The sequence below is a fragment of the Lepus europaeus genome, chromosome 15 (assembly GCF_033115175.1).
Source record: "Lepus europaeus isolate LE1 chromosome 15, mLepTim1.pri, whole genome shotgun sequence".
Classification (NCBI taxonomy): Eukaryota; Metazoa; Chordata; class Mammalia; order Lagomorpha; family Leporidae; genus Lepus; species Lepus europaeus.
In genome coordinates, this window is record NC_084841.1 from 89,080,431 (window position 1) to 89,096,378 (window position 15,948).

A 15,948-nucleotide genomic window follows, 5' to 3' on the forward strand; every position below is an offset into this window, starting at 1 on the left:
GGAGAGACCACATTCCCTATTGTGAACTTCTTTCATAGTTCAGATAAATGCATAGTATGTAGATGAAAACGTATTCAGAACCATTATCTCCGGTGTTGTAGGCACACAGATATTCGTCATTGTGAGCCACAAGATTATTTTAGCCAGGCCAGCACCCTGTTCTCCACAATGGAACCGCAATGTAAAATGTTGGTGCGCATGGGGATTTAAAGCAGTAAATAACCAGACAAGTCAGAGTAGTGAAAGAAGGATTTTAGGTTTCTTTGGTGAAACAAATGCAGATATAAAAAGTTACAAAGATTTTAGATTTTCAGTCACAAAAAAAAAGGCATTCACATTTCACACTATACATGTTATCATATAAATACAGGAAAGTGTAATGTGCATTGTAATGAAAAAGGAAAATGCAAAATCTAATGGACCGCGTAGTAGCGTTGTTCTCTACTGCACAGCACCCAAAGGTGGGGTATGCTTAATGCAGCCAGCAGGGGGACCCAGCTTCAAGACACTGTGAATGATTGCAGCAAAAGTCACTCCTTCTAAACGCCAAGGGAGGATGCACCAAAGAGCATCCGTGTTGAGCCAACCTCTGTCTGCTCTTGTTCCACTCGCATCGCATTTGTTGTCTAGTCTTCTCAAAGTTGCCCTAACTGACGTTAGGGAAAGAGTCCCGAATGCCTTCTTTGCATCACAGGTTTGTTTGTTTTCAACATTAAAGTAAGAGGATAATGATTCAAAGTCGTCTTCAGGAGTCACTTTATTCAAACAAAAGGGAGAAAACAGGGCGTGAAGAAACAGGGAGAAATGTCAACATATACACTCCAGCTAAGGGGGAGAAGCCTACACTACTTCTACAGAGCTGCTCTTTGCAGCAAGTGGACAAACAGCATTTGCTGGAAGCTACGCACTTTTCCACTCTTTCCATAATAAACACTGGATGCAGTCTACCCATCACATTGTTCAATCCGGGACAAAGTACCTATATTATGTGGTTCCAAACGGCGTGAGGGAAGTATAAAAGCTACCAGTGAAAAAGAACTAGCATACATACTATGGCCATTTTAGGTCTTGGGGCAAAGAACATCCAATAAATTAAATCAGTATGGCTTACTTCATTTATTTAGGTATGCCTCACAGCTGCAGCATCCATACATGAACATTCAAAATTTATAAAAGATTAAAATGGTTATATATACAAAATTTCTTTTTAATTTTTTTTGCATGTGTGGTGTGGTTTTCACAATCCCCCCGCCCTCCAGAGCCCTAGGTCTGTATCCATTGGAAATGTCATGATCTGTGTCCTTATGAGTTAGTGTTATGAAAGCCATTAAAAAGTAGACCTGGTTGAGTTAATCATTAGCACTTGAACCCCTAAAAATTGCTCCTGGTCACAGAAAAGTCCTCTGTTCAGGCCTTTCTTGTAAGCGAAGAAAAAAGGAATGCAGCAAAGAGTTCTGCAGTGGAGTCCCCATTCCGTCAGGAGCCCGTGAGCCGGGCTTCGGCACCATGTGGAAGCCCACGGCACCTGCGGTTGAGATGGGCACCACAGCCCACGAGACTTGGTGTTTGCTGGTTGTCCAGAAAAAGCCGTCTTCCGTCTTGCTGACAGTCCAAGGGCACAGGAAACCATTTCCAGCCTAGACAACTACACAAAAGCAGCCAAACCAATGATTAAAGACCTCTCTGGTTCCATAATCATCATTAAATATGCCTGAACTCAGTGTGACTTTTTCATTTTATATACAGGATTACAATCAACATTAAATCATCTTATTTACATGGCCATGGGTGCTGAAACTGAGCTTTTTAAATAGTACAGTAGGCTGGTATACATTATGAAATGCTTTGCACCAGAGGCAAGTAGAAAACAGGAAACGAGATAGGCTGGAAATGGTTACTGCACGCCCTTGTGTTCTTTCATTTTGCTCGCTTGCTTTTTGAATGCCAATACTTTCATTGAAAATGTTTCGGGAGCACGCAACCCAAAATGACTGGATGGTAGTCCAAACAAACGGATAATACTTCCCGAGGTGATAGGAAAGGCACAGGGAGTTAGGGCTTTGGCTGAAATGATGAAAACACACGTTTGCCATGTTAGGGATCAGCGCCTTGACTCTTGCCACCTCCGGCTCCAACGGTGATCGTGTTTGGATGTGTTTACTGAATTGTCCTTTGCTGGTGAGGAATTTTTAAAGTAATTCTTAGAATAAGTCCTTTGGTATGCAGATGCTACATGGAAGGAAAGAAAGAAAGAAAGAAAACACAACAATATTACTTGCTCCATACCCTAAACGACCGGTACCACAGCCGTAAAATGAGGGTGTCTAGAAGTTGGCATAGCACGGTTGTCCGTTCTCTCTAAAGGACCACTTACGGTTCAGGCAGGTAATTTTAGGCATAGCCCATCTTCCATTCCCTAGGCACCGGATGGTTGGAAGGTGGCGCTGAATGAAGCCATCTTTGCAGTGGTATCTGATCAGGGAGTTGACTTCATAACGCGGCTTCATCTTTCCAAAGGTCTTGGCATTCTCTACAACAGGGGGTTGGCCGCAAGCAACTGAAGAAAAGCACATTGGGTTATTTCCAAATACTCTAAACATTTTAATTAGTATGAGTCTCTCTCTCTCTCTCTCTCTCTTTTTCCCTGTTTATGGTGTCAAACCATGAACTGTACTAAAAGGGACTCATCTAGAACCGTTCAAGAAGAAAACCAATTTCGAGGCTCTGGGCCTCGTTTGAATCTTGGATTGCGTCATCTTGAAGTGTATTTTATAGTGAAGACTCATAGAGCTAATCAGCTGTATGGTCATCTATGCATCTAGTAGGGTGATTTTTTTTTTTTTTTTTACTCCAAATTTAAAAAGCACCAATTTCATGTCAACATGTCACTTGCTGGTAGGTTCATCAACAGCTCAAAGTTTTATTTATTACCCACCTTCACTTGGGATAACAATGAATGTGTAAGAATTATTTATTGCATTGCCTCCCTAAAAAAAAACTTGCATCTATAATGACCTCAAAGTTTTGAAATAGGGACACACACTACGAAATGGAAATGAAGTCTCCCTGGTTCCATTTGCATTGATTTGCTCTTTTCTGTCGTTACACAATGTTCTTGCCTCTCTTTTGTGATTACCTTCACAAATATGCATGTGAAGAATACATGAAGGTAAGGTTAAAACACTCAACCGTCATTTCAAATCTATAATGAATAAGTGCTAAATATAACAAAGCTAGCAATAAACAGAAATAGTAAAAAAAAAAAAAGAAGAAAAAAAGGAAAAAAATCTGTTGATTTTGAAATTCAAGAAGCTGGGAAAATTGGTTCAACTGAATTTGTGTTAACACTTCTAGTCAACACGAGTGTACTCACTTTAAATGATACACTTAACTTTAAAAATTAATCTTTAATAGATTATGTTTTGCTATAAATCTCTAGTAAAAATGTAACAACTTTCCCCAAATGGTGTTTCCCATCCACATTTACTTTAAGATTTTGGATACCACAAGAACAGGCCATATTCTTCAGAAAACAGTGTGAATCTCCAATGGGACAAAGATTACCAGAAAACATGGTGCTAAGATGTTTAGATGTCAATGTTCTAAAGTTAAATACTCACAGGTACTAAATTTATTAGCATATTTAGAAGGTTATATTTTGCAATAGCTAATTTGGGTTTAACGTAAATACCTAGATTCTCTAATTAACTTCTGTGTGACCCCCATCTCGACATCCACACACTTTGTTTATTATGATATGAAAATCTACACCAGAGTCCAGATACCAACAAATATCAGAGACAAAGGCACACAGAAATTTAAAAATGACCAATTAGATAATTCATTATACTTAGTTCTAGACTACGCTGAGAAAGTATAAGTTGTTGTTATAATTGGGAGGAAAGAATTATTTGGTTTCTTCTGAAAGTATTCTTATATGTAGATATGTAAAAAACTAAAATACTTGTGGTATTGGCACAGGTAGGAAATAGACCAGAAATAGATCCACACATATATGCTTGATATTTGACAGAAGCAACACAGCTGAGCGAGGGGAAAAAGCTAATCTCATTGCCTGGACAAGTGGGTATTCATATGGAAAAATACAGCTGGTTCCCTACTCAGAGAATACATGGAAAATCAGTTTTGGATGACTGAAATATAAAATGCAAACTATAGTATACTTAGAAAACAATACATAATGCTTTTATGATTTTAAGGTTGGTAAATATTTCTTATGAGAACAAAAGGTTTAAACTGTAAAGGAAAATTCAACAAAATGAAGAATTCTGTTCATTAAAAAATGCAACAGTGCTAAGAGTAAGGGAAGGTACAAACTTGGAGAAGGTATTTGCAACATATACAACTTCCAAGGGCTTAGTAACCAGAATGCAAAAAGAACTCCCTCATAAAAATATTTTTAGATAAGCACCCTATTTATATTCAAAATAAGCAAAAGACATAAATAGAACCTTTATAAAGGAGAGCTATAAATGAGGTACAAGTGTTTGAAAAGATATTTAGAAGAAGCACCTAAGAAAATGGAAATTAAATCACAACAGATAACATTTCATACCCACCAGATTGGCCAAAATTTCAAAGTCCAATAATACCAAATGTTGGAGAAGATGTGGAGTGACAGGAGCTCTCACACATTGCTGGTGGGGGTGCAAATTGGTACAACACTTTGCAAAATAATTTGGCATTTTCTAGTCAATTTGATGGTACATATATCCTATGACTCAGCAACTTCGCTCCTGGAAATACAGCCTACAAAAACTCACAAAAGTCTATCATGAACAAGTTCAAGAATGTTCATAGAAATATTGTTTATAGCAGCAAAAACACAGACTATAACCCAAATGTCCACTGACAGGAGACCTGGTGAACAGACTGTGATGGCGTCATTCAGGACAAGACACACAGCAGCAAACACGAAGAACACGCAGCCACACGCACCAACACGGGTCAACCCCAGACACGATGCTGAACGACAACAGAGGCAAGGCACAGCCTGCACACGGAGCTCCGGAACATGTACAACGCAACCGTGTTCCCAAGGATGCAACGTACGTGATCACAGGAATGGGAAAAACATGGCCATGACGTCACCTCTGGTGGGAGTCAGGCAGTGAATGGATGCAATGGGGGAGGAAACCACAGGATGCTCCAAGGTGCACAGATACTATGCACTGAGCTACTCTATGTTTTAAGTGCCTTTTGTATATCTCATAATCCTTCTTACAAGTATTTAATTAATCAAAAGGAGGACTACCTAGGTCTGTAGATTTATAGGTGTCTAAAACACCAAAAAGAAAAAGCATATCTTTTACCAAAGCCTGAATACATTTATAAAATTTCCTGGAGTAATGGTTAGCAACGTACTGATACACCAGGGACACATGGCAACATCTAGAGATATTTGCCACTGTTGCAATGCAGGGGGCTGGGGGGCGGGTTAAGGACCTCCCAGCGTTCCCTACATAGAGGACAGGGATGACCCTAAGCCCTCTAGTACGTACAAGACAGCTGCCCACAGTAAGGAATTATCTGACCCAAACTCTCAATCACTGTGTTGTGGGGAGATCCCACTATGGGGGAAAAAATAACGTAGGAAATAGAGTAACGTTTAGTTCCTACAATGGAGAGCATGACTCCAAGGACCTAAGGGCTACAAAGGCAAACGTAACATCTGGACAAGACAAACAGCGCACTGAAGACGTCTCACGTTGGAGAAAAGGAAAACAGCAAACGCTGGATTTGCAGTTTTTCCGAGCTCCATCGCGGAAGTGCTGCAGTGAGGTGTGTAGCGAGGATCCGGAGAGGAAGCTCTGCCCTGCTGGAGAGCCAGCACCAGGCAGACAGACGGACGCTCGGCCAGCCCAGCGTCCCCGAGACCGTGGCTTTGCGTCTCTCTTCAGTTCCCTTTTTGTTCCGACAGAATATGTGTGACCATACTGGTGTGTGACCTTTCTAAAATCTTTATAGAATGTGCCTTTCTAGGCTCACTATTCTTCTATTAGAGATGAATAAATCAAATGGGTTTATCTTTTGCACTTGTACCACACTCTCTTACTTAATGTGGGTAAAAGCTTGGGTCCAGGGACTACACAGTCAAGTTTTTAACACCATGATCAAAAACAATGTTAAAAGTATTTGTGGAGTTTCTGTTTGTTTAGGGAAGACGTCTATACAGCGTGCCTTAGAAGTTCAGACATAAAAAAAAGTTCGAACATATCATCAGACAATTTTATACACAAAAAAACACCTTTCAAAAACGAATTTTCTTAATTTTTTTTCTATTTAATCTTAACTAAGCAATTCTCACTATGGAATTCCCAATTATACTTGTTTTTGTTTTATCGTATCTTGAAGGCATTCAACCACGGATAGGGGGATGGTATTATTGTCCCAGGGTTTGTAAGCATAAAGCAAACTTCTAGAAGATTGATCAAAAAACCCTGAAATGCCCCTCGAGACCAGGTGGTGAGTCAAACCAGGAGCACCTGCTGGGGGACTGGCACGCTCTAGAGGGGCCCTGGCTTCAGCCCTGGCCTTCTGCACTTGATCTTAGCCAAAAGCCGAGAAGCGATGCTCCTGCACTTCCGATCGCTGACAACCCTTATCACAGCCCAAATGTACCAGGGCCTCATATTTTTTAAACAAGCCCCAAATCCAGATTATTTTAGGATATACATCCCAACTCTTAACTGGACTACTCATTGTGTTGTTTTCTCCTCATCAAAGTAAGCAGGTCTTGGACCCCTTGGGCCAGCTGTTGCGTTTCTTAAAGTTTCCACCAAGCAGGTTTCCTCCATAAGTGCCCCATTGTTATTTCAAGCACTCCAAGTATAAGATGAGAACATTACTGGAAACAGACTTGTAAAGTGTCCTGGGAGAGTAAAATCTTATAGAGCCACGGGAGATGACCTATGCGACACACCCAGTTTGTATCTCCAAGAACGCAGCTCCTGCCTCCGGAATTCCCTTGGTAACAGCACTGCACTTTAAGTCTGCGTAATCAATGGGCAACAGTTACCTGTTCCTTTCTTGCAGGTGTAGGTGAGGTGGTAGTTGCAGGGAACATCATTCCACTGGCCGTTCTCGTGCCAGATGATCACCACGCAGTCTTCTCCAGCCGAGAAGAAGCTGTCTGGCTGGTTGGGTCTCCAGTTCTCATATTGCTATAAAAGTGCAGGAAATAGGTTATTAGCAGTTAAAGTAACCCAGAGCAACAGCCCAGTCTCTCTGGAAAGAATTCCACTTCTGTGGGACCACACAGACAAAATTATTTGGATGGTCAAAAAAAGACGACTTTCAAATGGAAAATATTTGTGTCTCAACGTCTTTTCTCAACAAACACCTACTCTTTGGTGGGGAGAAATTTCTGAGGAATTTGGGTCTAGTTAGCGTAGATTTCTAAATATATAATCAACACTCAATGTAAGAAATTTCTTCATTATAATAGTCTTAGTAGAAGTGAAATTAGAGGAAAAATTGTGCATATCTGAATGTATCTGCTTATGATCAAAGTGCAATAGAATCTTTAAACTTTTATTAATTTAGCACTATAAAATACATTTGTCTTATTTAGTGTAATAGTTTCTAATGAAAATTCCTTTATTTCTTAAAATTGATATGATTGTAGTATTATTTTGTTTCTGTGATATACTCATGTTCATTTTATATACAATGGTCAGAATTTATTTTGCTTGAGATTTCATTCTTATCTTCATCACACATTTGAACTCTATGATCTAATATAGAATTGGTTTATTTTTAATAGGAACATTTATCAGATTATACATATTGATATAGAAGGGATGCTTTCAAAAATATCTTAGTGTAAATATTTACTTTGTATGTGTTCAAATAACTGAAAACAAGTTTATTATTTTGATGTTTTTCTACTGGTTACCTTTATATCCATATCTTAAATAGAGCCTGGGGGCTAGCACTGTGGTGCAGCGGGTTAAGCCGCCACCTGTACACTGGAACCCTTTATGGGTACCAGTTTGTCCCAGCTGTTCTGCTTCTGATCCAGCTCCCTGCCAATGGCCTAGGAAAAGCAGCAGCAGGTGGACCAGGTGCTTGGACCTCTGCACCCACGTGAGAGACCAGGGTGGAGTTCCTGGCTTCCGGCGTCAGCCTGGACCAGCCTTGGCCATTGTGGCCATCTGGGGAGTGAAACAGCAGATAGAAGATCTCTCTGTCTCTCCCCCTCTTTATGTAACTCTTTTAAATAAATATATACATCTTTTTTTAAAAAAAATAGAACCTGTTGATTCCTCATTCTGAGCCACGATTTCATTTACCTGGAAGCACCTGCCCTAGCCTTCCCTAACACCTACGTTTGCCACTTAGTTGTATCTGCAGCGGATGGAGCCCTCTTTTAGAACCTGATGTGCATTCTCTGGCAATACTCCAGCGCAAGCCAGGATCATTTGAAACTTAGACACAGTTGCTTAAATTCATTTCTTTGTGATTTTAAAATGTTGCTTTGATGACAATCAATAATTACATGTGCCTATGAAAGCAATCTCTGTGCCTATCAAAGAAGAACAGTCTTTGATTAGATGACAATAACACTGGATTATAAATAAGAGACCAGTTCCCTGGACCTGGGTGCAACGTGATGGAGGCAAGAGTGCTTTGTGCTTTTCTGGTTCAGCGTGACCGTCACTCTCCCAGGGCACGTTGCGTACGTCAGGTTTCGTCACATCTAATACTGACAGCACTGGTGATGGCACACTTCCTTAACAGGTAGAAATACAGACTGAGCTACAGGTGACGAAGGCTAATAGGCTGATCTTTTTTGAGTCTACACATCTGTTAGACATTCCTTAAATGAGACGTCCAAAAGGTCTATGGTTTGAAACAACGCATTAAAACATTTTATGTGGGAAAATAAAGACAAAAAAGAAAGAACCACATATAAGAGAGCAGGCAATTACACTCAATTCAGAGCATGCAAAAGATAAATAAATAAAAGGAAAATGGCCCTACAGTTTCCTTACTCCCAACAGTATCGTGTCTCTATTTTTATGTCCTTTAAACTGTAGAATGTGTCTGGCCCGTTTTATTTTCTGTTTACCCAAGAACTGTGCTGGGCCCTCGGCAGTGTTTTCACTATCAAGAGTTTCTCTCTATGTTCTGAATCTTCAATACTTGCTGTGACAGAAGCTTCAAAGAAATCCCCTTCATCTATCATATGCAGCTTTGTTTACCAACAAACTCTAGCTCAAGGACAAGAAAGTATAGCCAATATACTAGAGAATGGAACTTTTCTTCTCAGAAAAATAAGTGGTTTGGAACACTTTTACATATGGTAAAAACTGAGATTTTCAGCAAAACATTTCAAGGAAAGCCCTACAGTCTGAAATGTTTCCAACTGTCCTGCAATCTCTTTGCTTGGTTTTATTTTAAAGGCCGTCCTCAATCATGCCAAACTCAAGAGAGGCTGTGACTGCTTTTGATAGGGGAAGAATGGGGGAGAAGAGATCTGTGCCAGGCTAAAGAAAAAAAATCAAGTCTTTGATGAAACTGCTTTTTTTTTAATTTCTCTAGAGAAAGCCTAATCCAGAAACAAGATCGATTTCAATCCAACTCTAGTAACACTAAGGACACCTGGATTTTCCCTCCTTCCCTCGGCCTGGGACGGGTGCAGGGGGAGCACACCCACTCCTGCAGCCTCTCACTGGTCATTCGTCCCGCAACCGGCAACTGCCAGGTGCTCAGAGCGTTTCTCATTACTGCGCTACTTCCCTTGGCTTTGCCTGCTTCACCATCATCCCTCCCCACCCCGATCCTGGCACCAAGCTTTCCCCTTGTCTCTGCAACTCTGTGTCACAAGAGAAGCAGAAAGCAGTGAAGAGATCTCAAAGTCAGGTTCTGCCAGGTGCTGACACGTGACCAAGGCATTTTAAACAGATGAATTAAAGCAGGATAAAGATTTAAAACTGGGGCCAGCGCTGGCGCGCAGTGGGTCAATCCTCCACCTGTGGCGCCAGCATCCCATATGGGCACCAGTTCTAGTCCCCGCTGCTGCTCTTCCGATCCAGCTCTCTGCTGTGGCCTGGGAAAGCAGCAGAAGATGGCCTGAGTGCTTGGGCCCTTGTGCCTGCGTGGGAGGCACAGGGGAAGCTTCTGGCTCCTGGCTTCAGATCGGCTCAGCTCCAGCCGTTGTGGCCATCTGGGGAGTGAACCGGCGGATACTGGTCCTTTTTCTCTCTCTCTCCCTCTGTCTGTGGCTCTACCTCTCATATAAATAAATAAAATCTTTAAAAAATAATAATCATCAGAGGGGACAATCTTGTGGTACAGCAGGTTAAGCCACCACTTGCAGCACCAGCATTCTAACCGGGCACTGGTTTGCATCCTGGCTGCTCCACTTCCAATCCAGCTCCGTGCTATAGACCTGGTAAAGCAGCAGAAGATGGACCAAGTCCTCGGGCCCCTGAACTCAGGTGGGAGACCCGGAAGAAGCTCCTGTTCCTGGCTCCTGCCATGGCAATCATTTGAGAAGTGAACCAGCAGATGGAAGATCTCTCTCTCTCTGTCTCTCCCTTTAACTCTGCCTTTCAAATAAATAAATCTTTAAAGAAAATAATCTGGGTTGGGGCCGGTGCTGTGGTGCAGTGGGTTAAAGCCCCAGCCTGCAGCACTGGCATCCCATATGGGTGCCAGTTAGAGTCCCGACTGCTCCACTTCTGATCCAGCTCTCTGCTATGGCCTGGGAAAGCAATAGAAGATGGCCCAAGTCCTTGGGCCCCTGCACCTGTGTAGGAGACTTGGAAGAAGCTCCTGGCTCCAGATCAGCTCAGCTTTGGTCATTTCGATCATTTCGGGAGTGAACCAGCGGAATGGAAGATCAATCAATCTCTCTCTCTCTCTCTCTCTCTCTGGCTCTACCTCTCTCTGTAACTCTGTCTTTCAAATAAATTTAAAAAATTCTTTTAAAAAAAGAATCCGATATGTGAACAACATTTGGGGGGTGAACCAACAGAAGGAAGACCTTTCTCTCTGTCTCTCTCTCTCTCACTGTCTAACTCTGCCTGTCAAAAAATAAATAAATAAAACCCAGTATAATTTTATAAACTTCATATTTGAATATATGAAATCGAGAGACAATATTTTATTCTATATATTCCTTAATATTTTCCAAGTTGTCTAGAGTTGAACATGAGTTATTTCTCTAATCAGTAGACAAGCACCTTACACAGTGCTGTCTGCATTTATCAGACGGGATGGACTTAGCGATTTCCCAGGTACCCACAGTGCACCTAACCTCAGCAAGCACTACTCAGTGAGGAAGTCCCTTGACTGTCACAGATCTCAGGGCTGACACTCCTCCTGGTGTGCACAGTCAGCATCTCACGTTGACAGGAGACAGCATCCACACGGAATGCTGCTGCAGGTACTCCTGGGGCTTAAACTGCCCCATCTCGGGGGAAAGATTTAATTGTCTTTGGTGGGAAATGTTTTGTGGCTGGCATCAGTGATTCAAAATGTGTGTTTCCGCTGCTGTTTGGTGGAGCTGTGGTTTAATGGTGCAGGACCAAAAGTGAGCTCTGTGGTTTTTACAAGAATGTCTGATAGCCACAGGCATGCGACAGGATTACCTCATATCTGATAGCCCCATCGTGCAGATTTATCTTGGCTGGGCTGCCTGGATTTCGCTCCTTGTTATTGCCAAAGCCACTTGAGCAAAGACAACTCCGGTTTTCCTGCTTCCTCCTGATTGCTTCACAGCTCCCAAACGGGGAGCGGATCCCACATGGGATCTTCCAAAAATTCACGCAAACTGCTTCTTATGAAACAACGATGCATTGATTCCAATTTTTTTTCCTACCCAAATAAATCTTCCTTTCCATGGACGTGTTGGCGTGCCCTTGTCTATACAGAGATAAGGATGGCTGGGGTAAGCAGAACCCTGAGCACTGAACTTTCTTCTCCTGGAATTGCGAGCAAACATCCTGGGTGATCTTTCCTGAACTAATCCTCTCCTAGAGCTGGCTGGGAAAACTACAATTACTACAAAGACCCAGCAGGGGGACGGGAAATTCATCCTAACTCCTTTGACAAAGGTAAATACTGGTCGTGCCCCTGCACGCTTGCCTGTGCCTCCCCTCTCCAAGCCCCACATCCCGCTGCCTCCCTGGGACAGGAATTCACTCACTGTTGGGCCAGAAAGAAAACCCTGCATCTGCTTTGGGCTTCCGTTGCCTTCTCATAGCACAGAAACTTGCAGCATCAAACTCAGAGTGGATGTGGAGGAGGAAATCCCTCCCTCACTGAGAATCCTTGTACATTCCTCTGGCGGCAATTATTTATTCTAGCACAAAACTGCTTAATGCCAAATACCGCTTGACAAAACTACTCTATTTTCCAAGTTCCAGTTCAATGACAGGCGCTTGCTAGCTGCAAAGATGCAGTGTACGGAGTGACAACTGTTTCTGTTAAACCGGATTCGATCACTTTCCAGCTCATGTTTGCTTTCTTTTCCTCCCAATTGGGTTCAGGCAAATCGGCAGCCAAAATGATAAAATGGCTCAAAAACCCCAGGGGCAACACCCCACGGGGACGCTGCCGTCACCCAGTCCTAACCCGGAAGGCGGAAAACCCAGAGAGGCCTAAGTTCCCAAAATAGAAACGCTTATTTTCTCCCAAATCCTGTTCACTTTTTTTGTCACATGATCGGAACAGCCTCCTCCTCAGGTCTCTGCAGTGCCGACACCCTGAGTGCAGAGGGGACGCTGGCCCTAGGGCGCCACCAGCCACAGGGGGCCCCTGCTTCTCACTCCTTCCCAGTCTGTGCTGGGAGGGGAGTGGTCTCTGCTCCTGAAAGCTATCAATACGCTCGTAAGTCCAGAAGGGTTTTACATCTGTTCAAGGTCTCTGATTACACAGTGTCTGGGAGACACTAGGTGATGTTTATCTTCTAAAACACACACCTCATGCCCACGATCCATGGCCCTAAACGTCCAGCAGATAAGTGGCCTCAAAAGCACCAGCAATACAAACGGATGACAAAAACGTAACTAATCCACCTCTTAGCACAAACGGTCTCGTGCTACGGGGAACGCAGCATTTCTGCAGGCACACGCAAAGCTTTGTTGTTTGGCTTTGCTTTCAGAAAGGAGTTTGCTGGGGTTCTCCTCTGAGCAGCAGCTCTCAGTGAAGGAAAGAAAACAAGGCCATCCCATCAGTATTAGTGACTGCTGGGACAGGAACGTCCCTGGGGGTCCTTCAGGCAAACCTGTGGGTGAGGGAAGGGAGAATGGTAGGCTGGAAACCACAGAGTGGCTGAGTCCTTGCCTCCGTCTGTGTAGCATCCAGTATTTGCTTTGGCCACACCAAGCCTTTTAAAGAAGTGTTTAAGAGGCAATGCCAATTGAAAAATCAAAACCCTGAAGATACAAGGTCCAAGAACTCCTAGAACATTCAAACAAATCTTGTGGGTTTTTTTTTTTTGTTTGTTTTTGTTTTTTAATTCCTTTCAGCAGTACCCTAAGACTAAGAAGTTTTCCAAGCAACTGTTCTTATCCAAACTTAGTAACTAGCCCTTCGGAATACGTAGCCCATCTAAGTTCTTTTCACTGAGATTTTACACTTTCTGAACTTGGCCAAGTAACTAAAAAGAGCGATCAATGAGTGCCCTGTGCTGTGGCGTGGTGGGTGAAGCCGCCACCTGCAACTCCAGCATCCCAAATTGGTACCCATTTGAGTCCTGGTTGCTCCACTTCTGATCCAGCTCCCTACTAAAGGCCTGGGAAAAGCAGCAGAGGATGGGCCAAGCCTCAGGGCCCCTTTCAACCAGGTGAGAGCCTGGGATGAAGCTCCTGGCTACTGGTTTTGGCCTGGCCCAGCTCTGACCATTGCAGCCATCTGGGAAGCGAACTAGTGTATGGGAGATTGACTTTTCATTTTCAAATAAATAAATTAAAAAAAAAAAAAACACAACTGATCAATGAGCACTAGGCTTCCCAGAGTCAGACACTGTCTAGAATCTTTGGGCTTCTTTTATCTCTACGGGTTCATAAAGAGCACAATATAAATACAAAGAAAATGGAATTTTCATGAATGTTGGGTAGAGTTGATGGATGTTCGGTAGAGTTGAAGTTCTTTTTGTCAGCGGTAAGTTTGAGATTCACCTCTCTCCAACTGTGCCTGCCTCTGTCTCTCCCAAACACACACACACACACACACACACTTACCTCTACAGTACTTCTTGGTACTAGGGAAAGATTAGCTAAGACCTCTGGAAATAGACCTGTGTAGCAGACAAGTTTCTGCCAAAAACATGGCGGAGAGAAGCCATGTGGCCAGCAGAGTAGACAGCAATGACCCCTGGCGTGGGAACACTGAGCGTCCTTGAGAGCTCTTCCAATGTCCCAGGCAATCGCCGGGCACAGTACAAACGCGTGCCTCAGCAGAATTCACAAATTATTTCATGCCGTGGACAGTCACAGCTGGAACTCGAATCGGTCACGTCCAAGGGCTTACTCTATTAGTCAGTCTCTATCGTGTCAGCCACATACCTAGGCTTGCAGCTTTGAAGTGGTCACTTCTTACTGTTTCACAGTCACTGTAATTCAGATGGTTTCGGATGGCCAATTAAAGACTGTGTTTCACAACGATGATGACTTTGCCAGGTACATTTAAACAATCACACACATCCCATGGGTTAGAAACCATTCCCAACATCTGTGCAGTGAGGCTATGCTAGGACACCTTACGTTCCTTCCTAACTGCTGCAAGCATCTATTGGAAGTCCAGCTGTAATGTAGCACGTGCTTCACTGGGTGCTCACCTCCCTCCTAACACCGCAAATGTAACTCACAATGAAAAAGTTTCATACAAAACCGCCAAGCCCTCCAGCGTCACCTGCCGAGGAAGCCAGCCAAGGAAAACGTTCTGCTGCCTCCTAACAGAGTGTCTGAAGCAGAGGCACAGGAGAGATGGGTCCCACCATTAGCCAGATCGCTGAGACTCTACTAAGCAGGTGACCACATGGGTCGGCTTCCCACTGCATTTGAAAAACCACCTCGTTTCACACGTAACCCCTAGGTCCACAATAGCATGCAGTTAATACTAGAACTGTTAAACTATTCAAAGCTGCAGAAACTTAATTCACAAAATACTGCCAAGATCTGGGTGGAGCTGGAAATGTGGTTTTGAACTACAAAACATAACATGACCACTAGGGGGAGATACAGACCCATTATTACAGTATTGGGAATGAACAACTAATCAGGTAACAAAAGGAGCCTCAGAAGACCCCCTCCCCCCAGACAGTCATGACTGCTTACTCCACGTGGCAAAAAAGACTCAGGGATTGTCTGTGAGGTGACCTCCCAGCCTCGTGAGCAAACAGAACGCTCTGCTGGAAGACAGACCTGGGCTGTCGCCTCACCAATCTAATGGCGTTCTGCTCCATCACAAGCCACTGGTAACGATAATCTGAATTTTCTATCTGAATGAAACGCTCGTCCCTGATAGTATGTCCCCTCCTGAAGGTACCAGATTCTTTCCATCAACGGTGAAACTGCGCGAGCAGCAACGTCCCGTCCAGAACATCCAACCCCAAAACCCTTGGAAGCGAGCAGAGCCCACCGCCCGCACCTGCGCACACAGCAGAAACACCTGCAGGGAGATTCACAGCGAGCTGGCTCCCAGGAAAAGGCCTATCTAGACGGGTTCTGAAAACAGGGCCCCTGCACCCAAAGCTGAGATCTCTACACGGTGACTGCTGTCACCGCAGGGGGACTGAGACTGGCCTCGCCCGCCCCTCGCAGCGGCAAACCACAGCCAAATCCAGTCGGAGCCCATGGCAAGCACACAGCTGCAAATTCTGCAGAGCAAACTCTGTCCCAGGAGGACGGGACACTGATAAGAAGCCGCCTTTCCACCGCGCTCTGGCTAGCCTGGCCCTCCAGAACACAGGTC

The 15,948-nt window shown here is 43.6% G+C and overlaps 1 protein-coding gene across 3 annotated transcripts in view; it reads right to left on the minus strand.

Moving 5' to 3' along the window:
• Positions 1-263: 263 nt before the first annotated feature.
• VCAN (versican) overlaps positions 264-15,948 on the minus strand; it is a 103,408-nt gene continuing 87,723 nt past the window's right edge. For 2 of the 3 annotated variants that reach the window (XM_062212446.1, XM_062212447.1), the window contains 3 exons: positions 7,040-7,184; positions 2,375-2,557; positions 264-2,229 (listed from right to left, as the gene is read on the minus strand). In XM_062212446.1, the coding sequence (XP_062068430.1) occupies positions 2,102-2,229; positions 2,375-2,557; positions 7,040-7,184 (456 nt within the window). In that variant the 3' untranslated portion in view covers positions 264-2,101. The remainder of the gene's footprint in view (positions 2,230-2,374; positions 2,558-7,039; positions 7,185-15,948) is intronic. The other variant, XM_062212448.1, reaches the window with a different exon arrangement.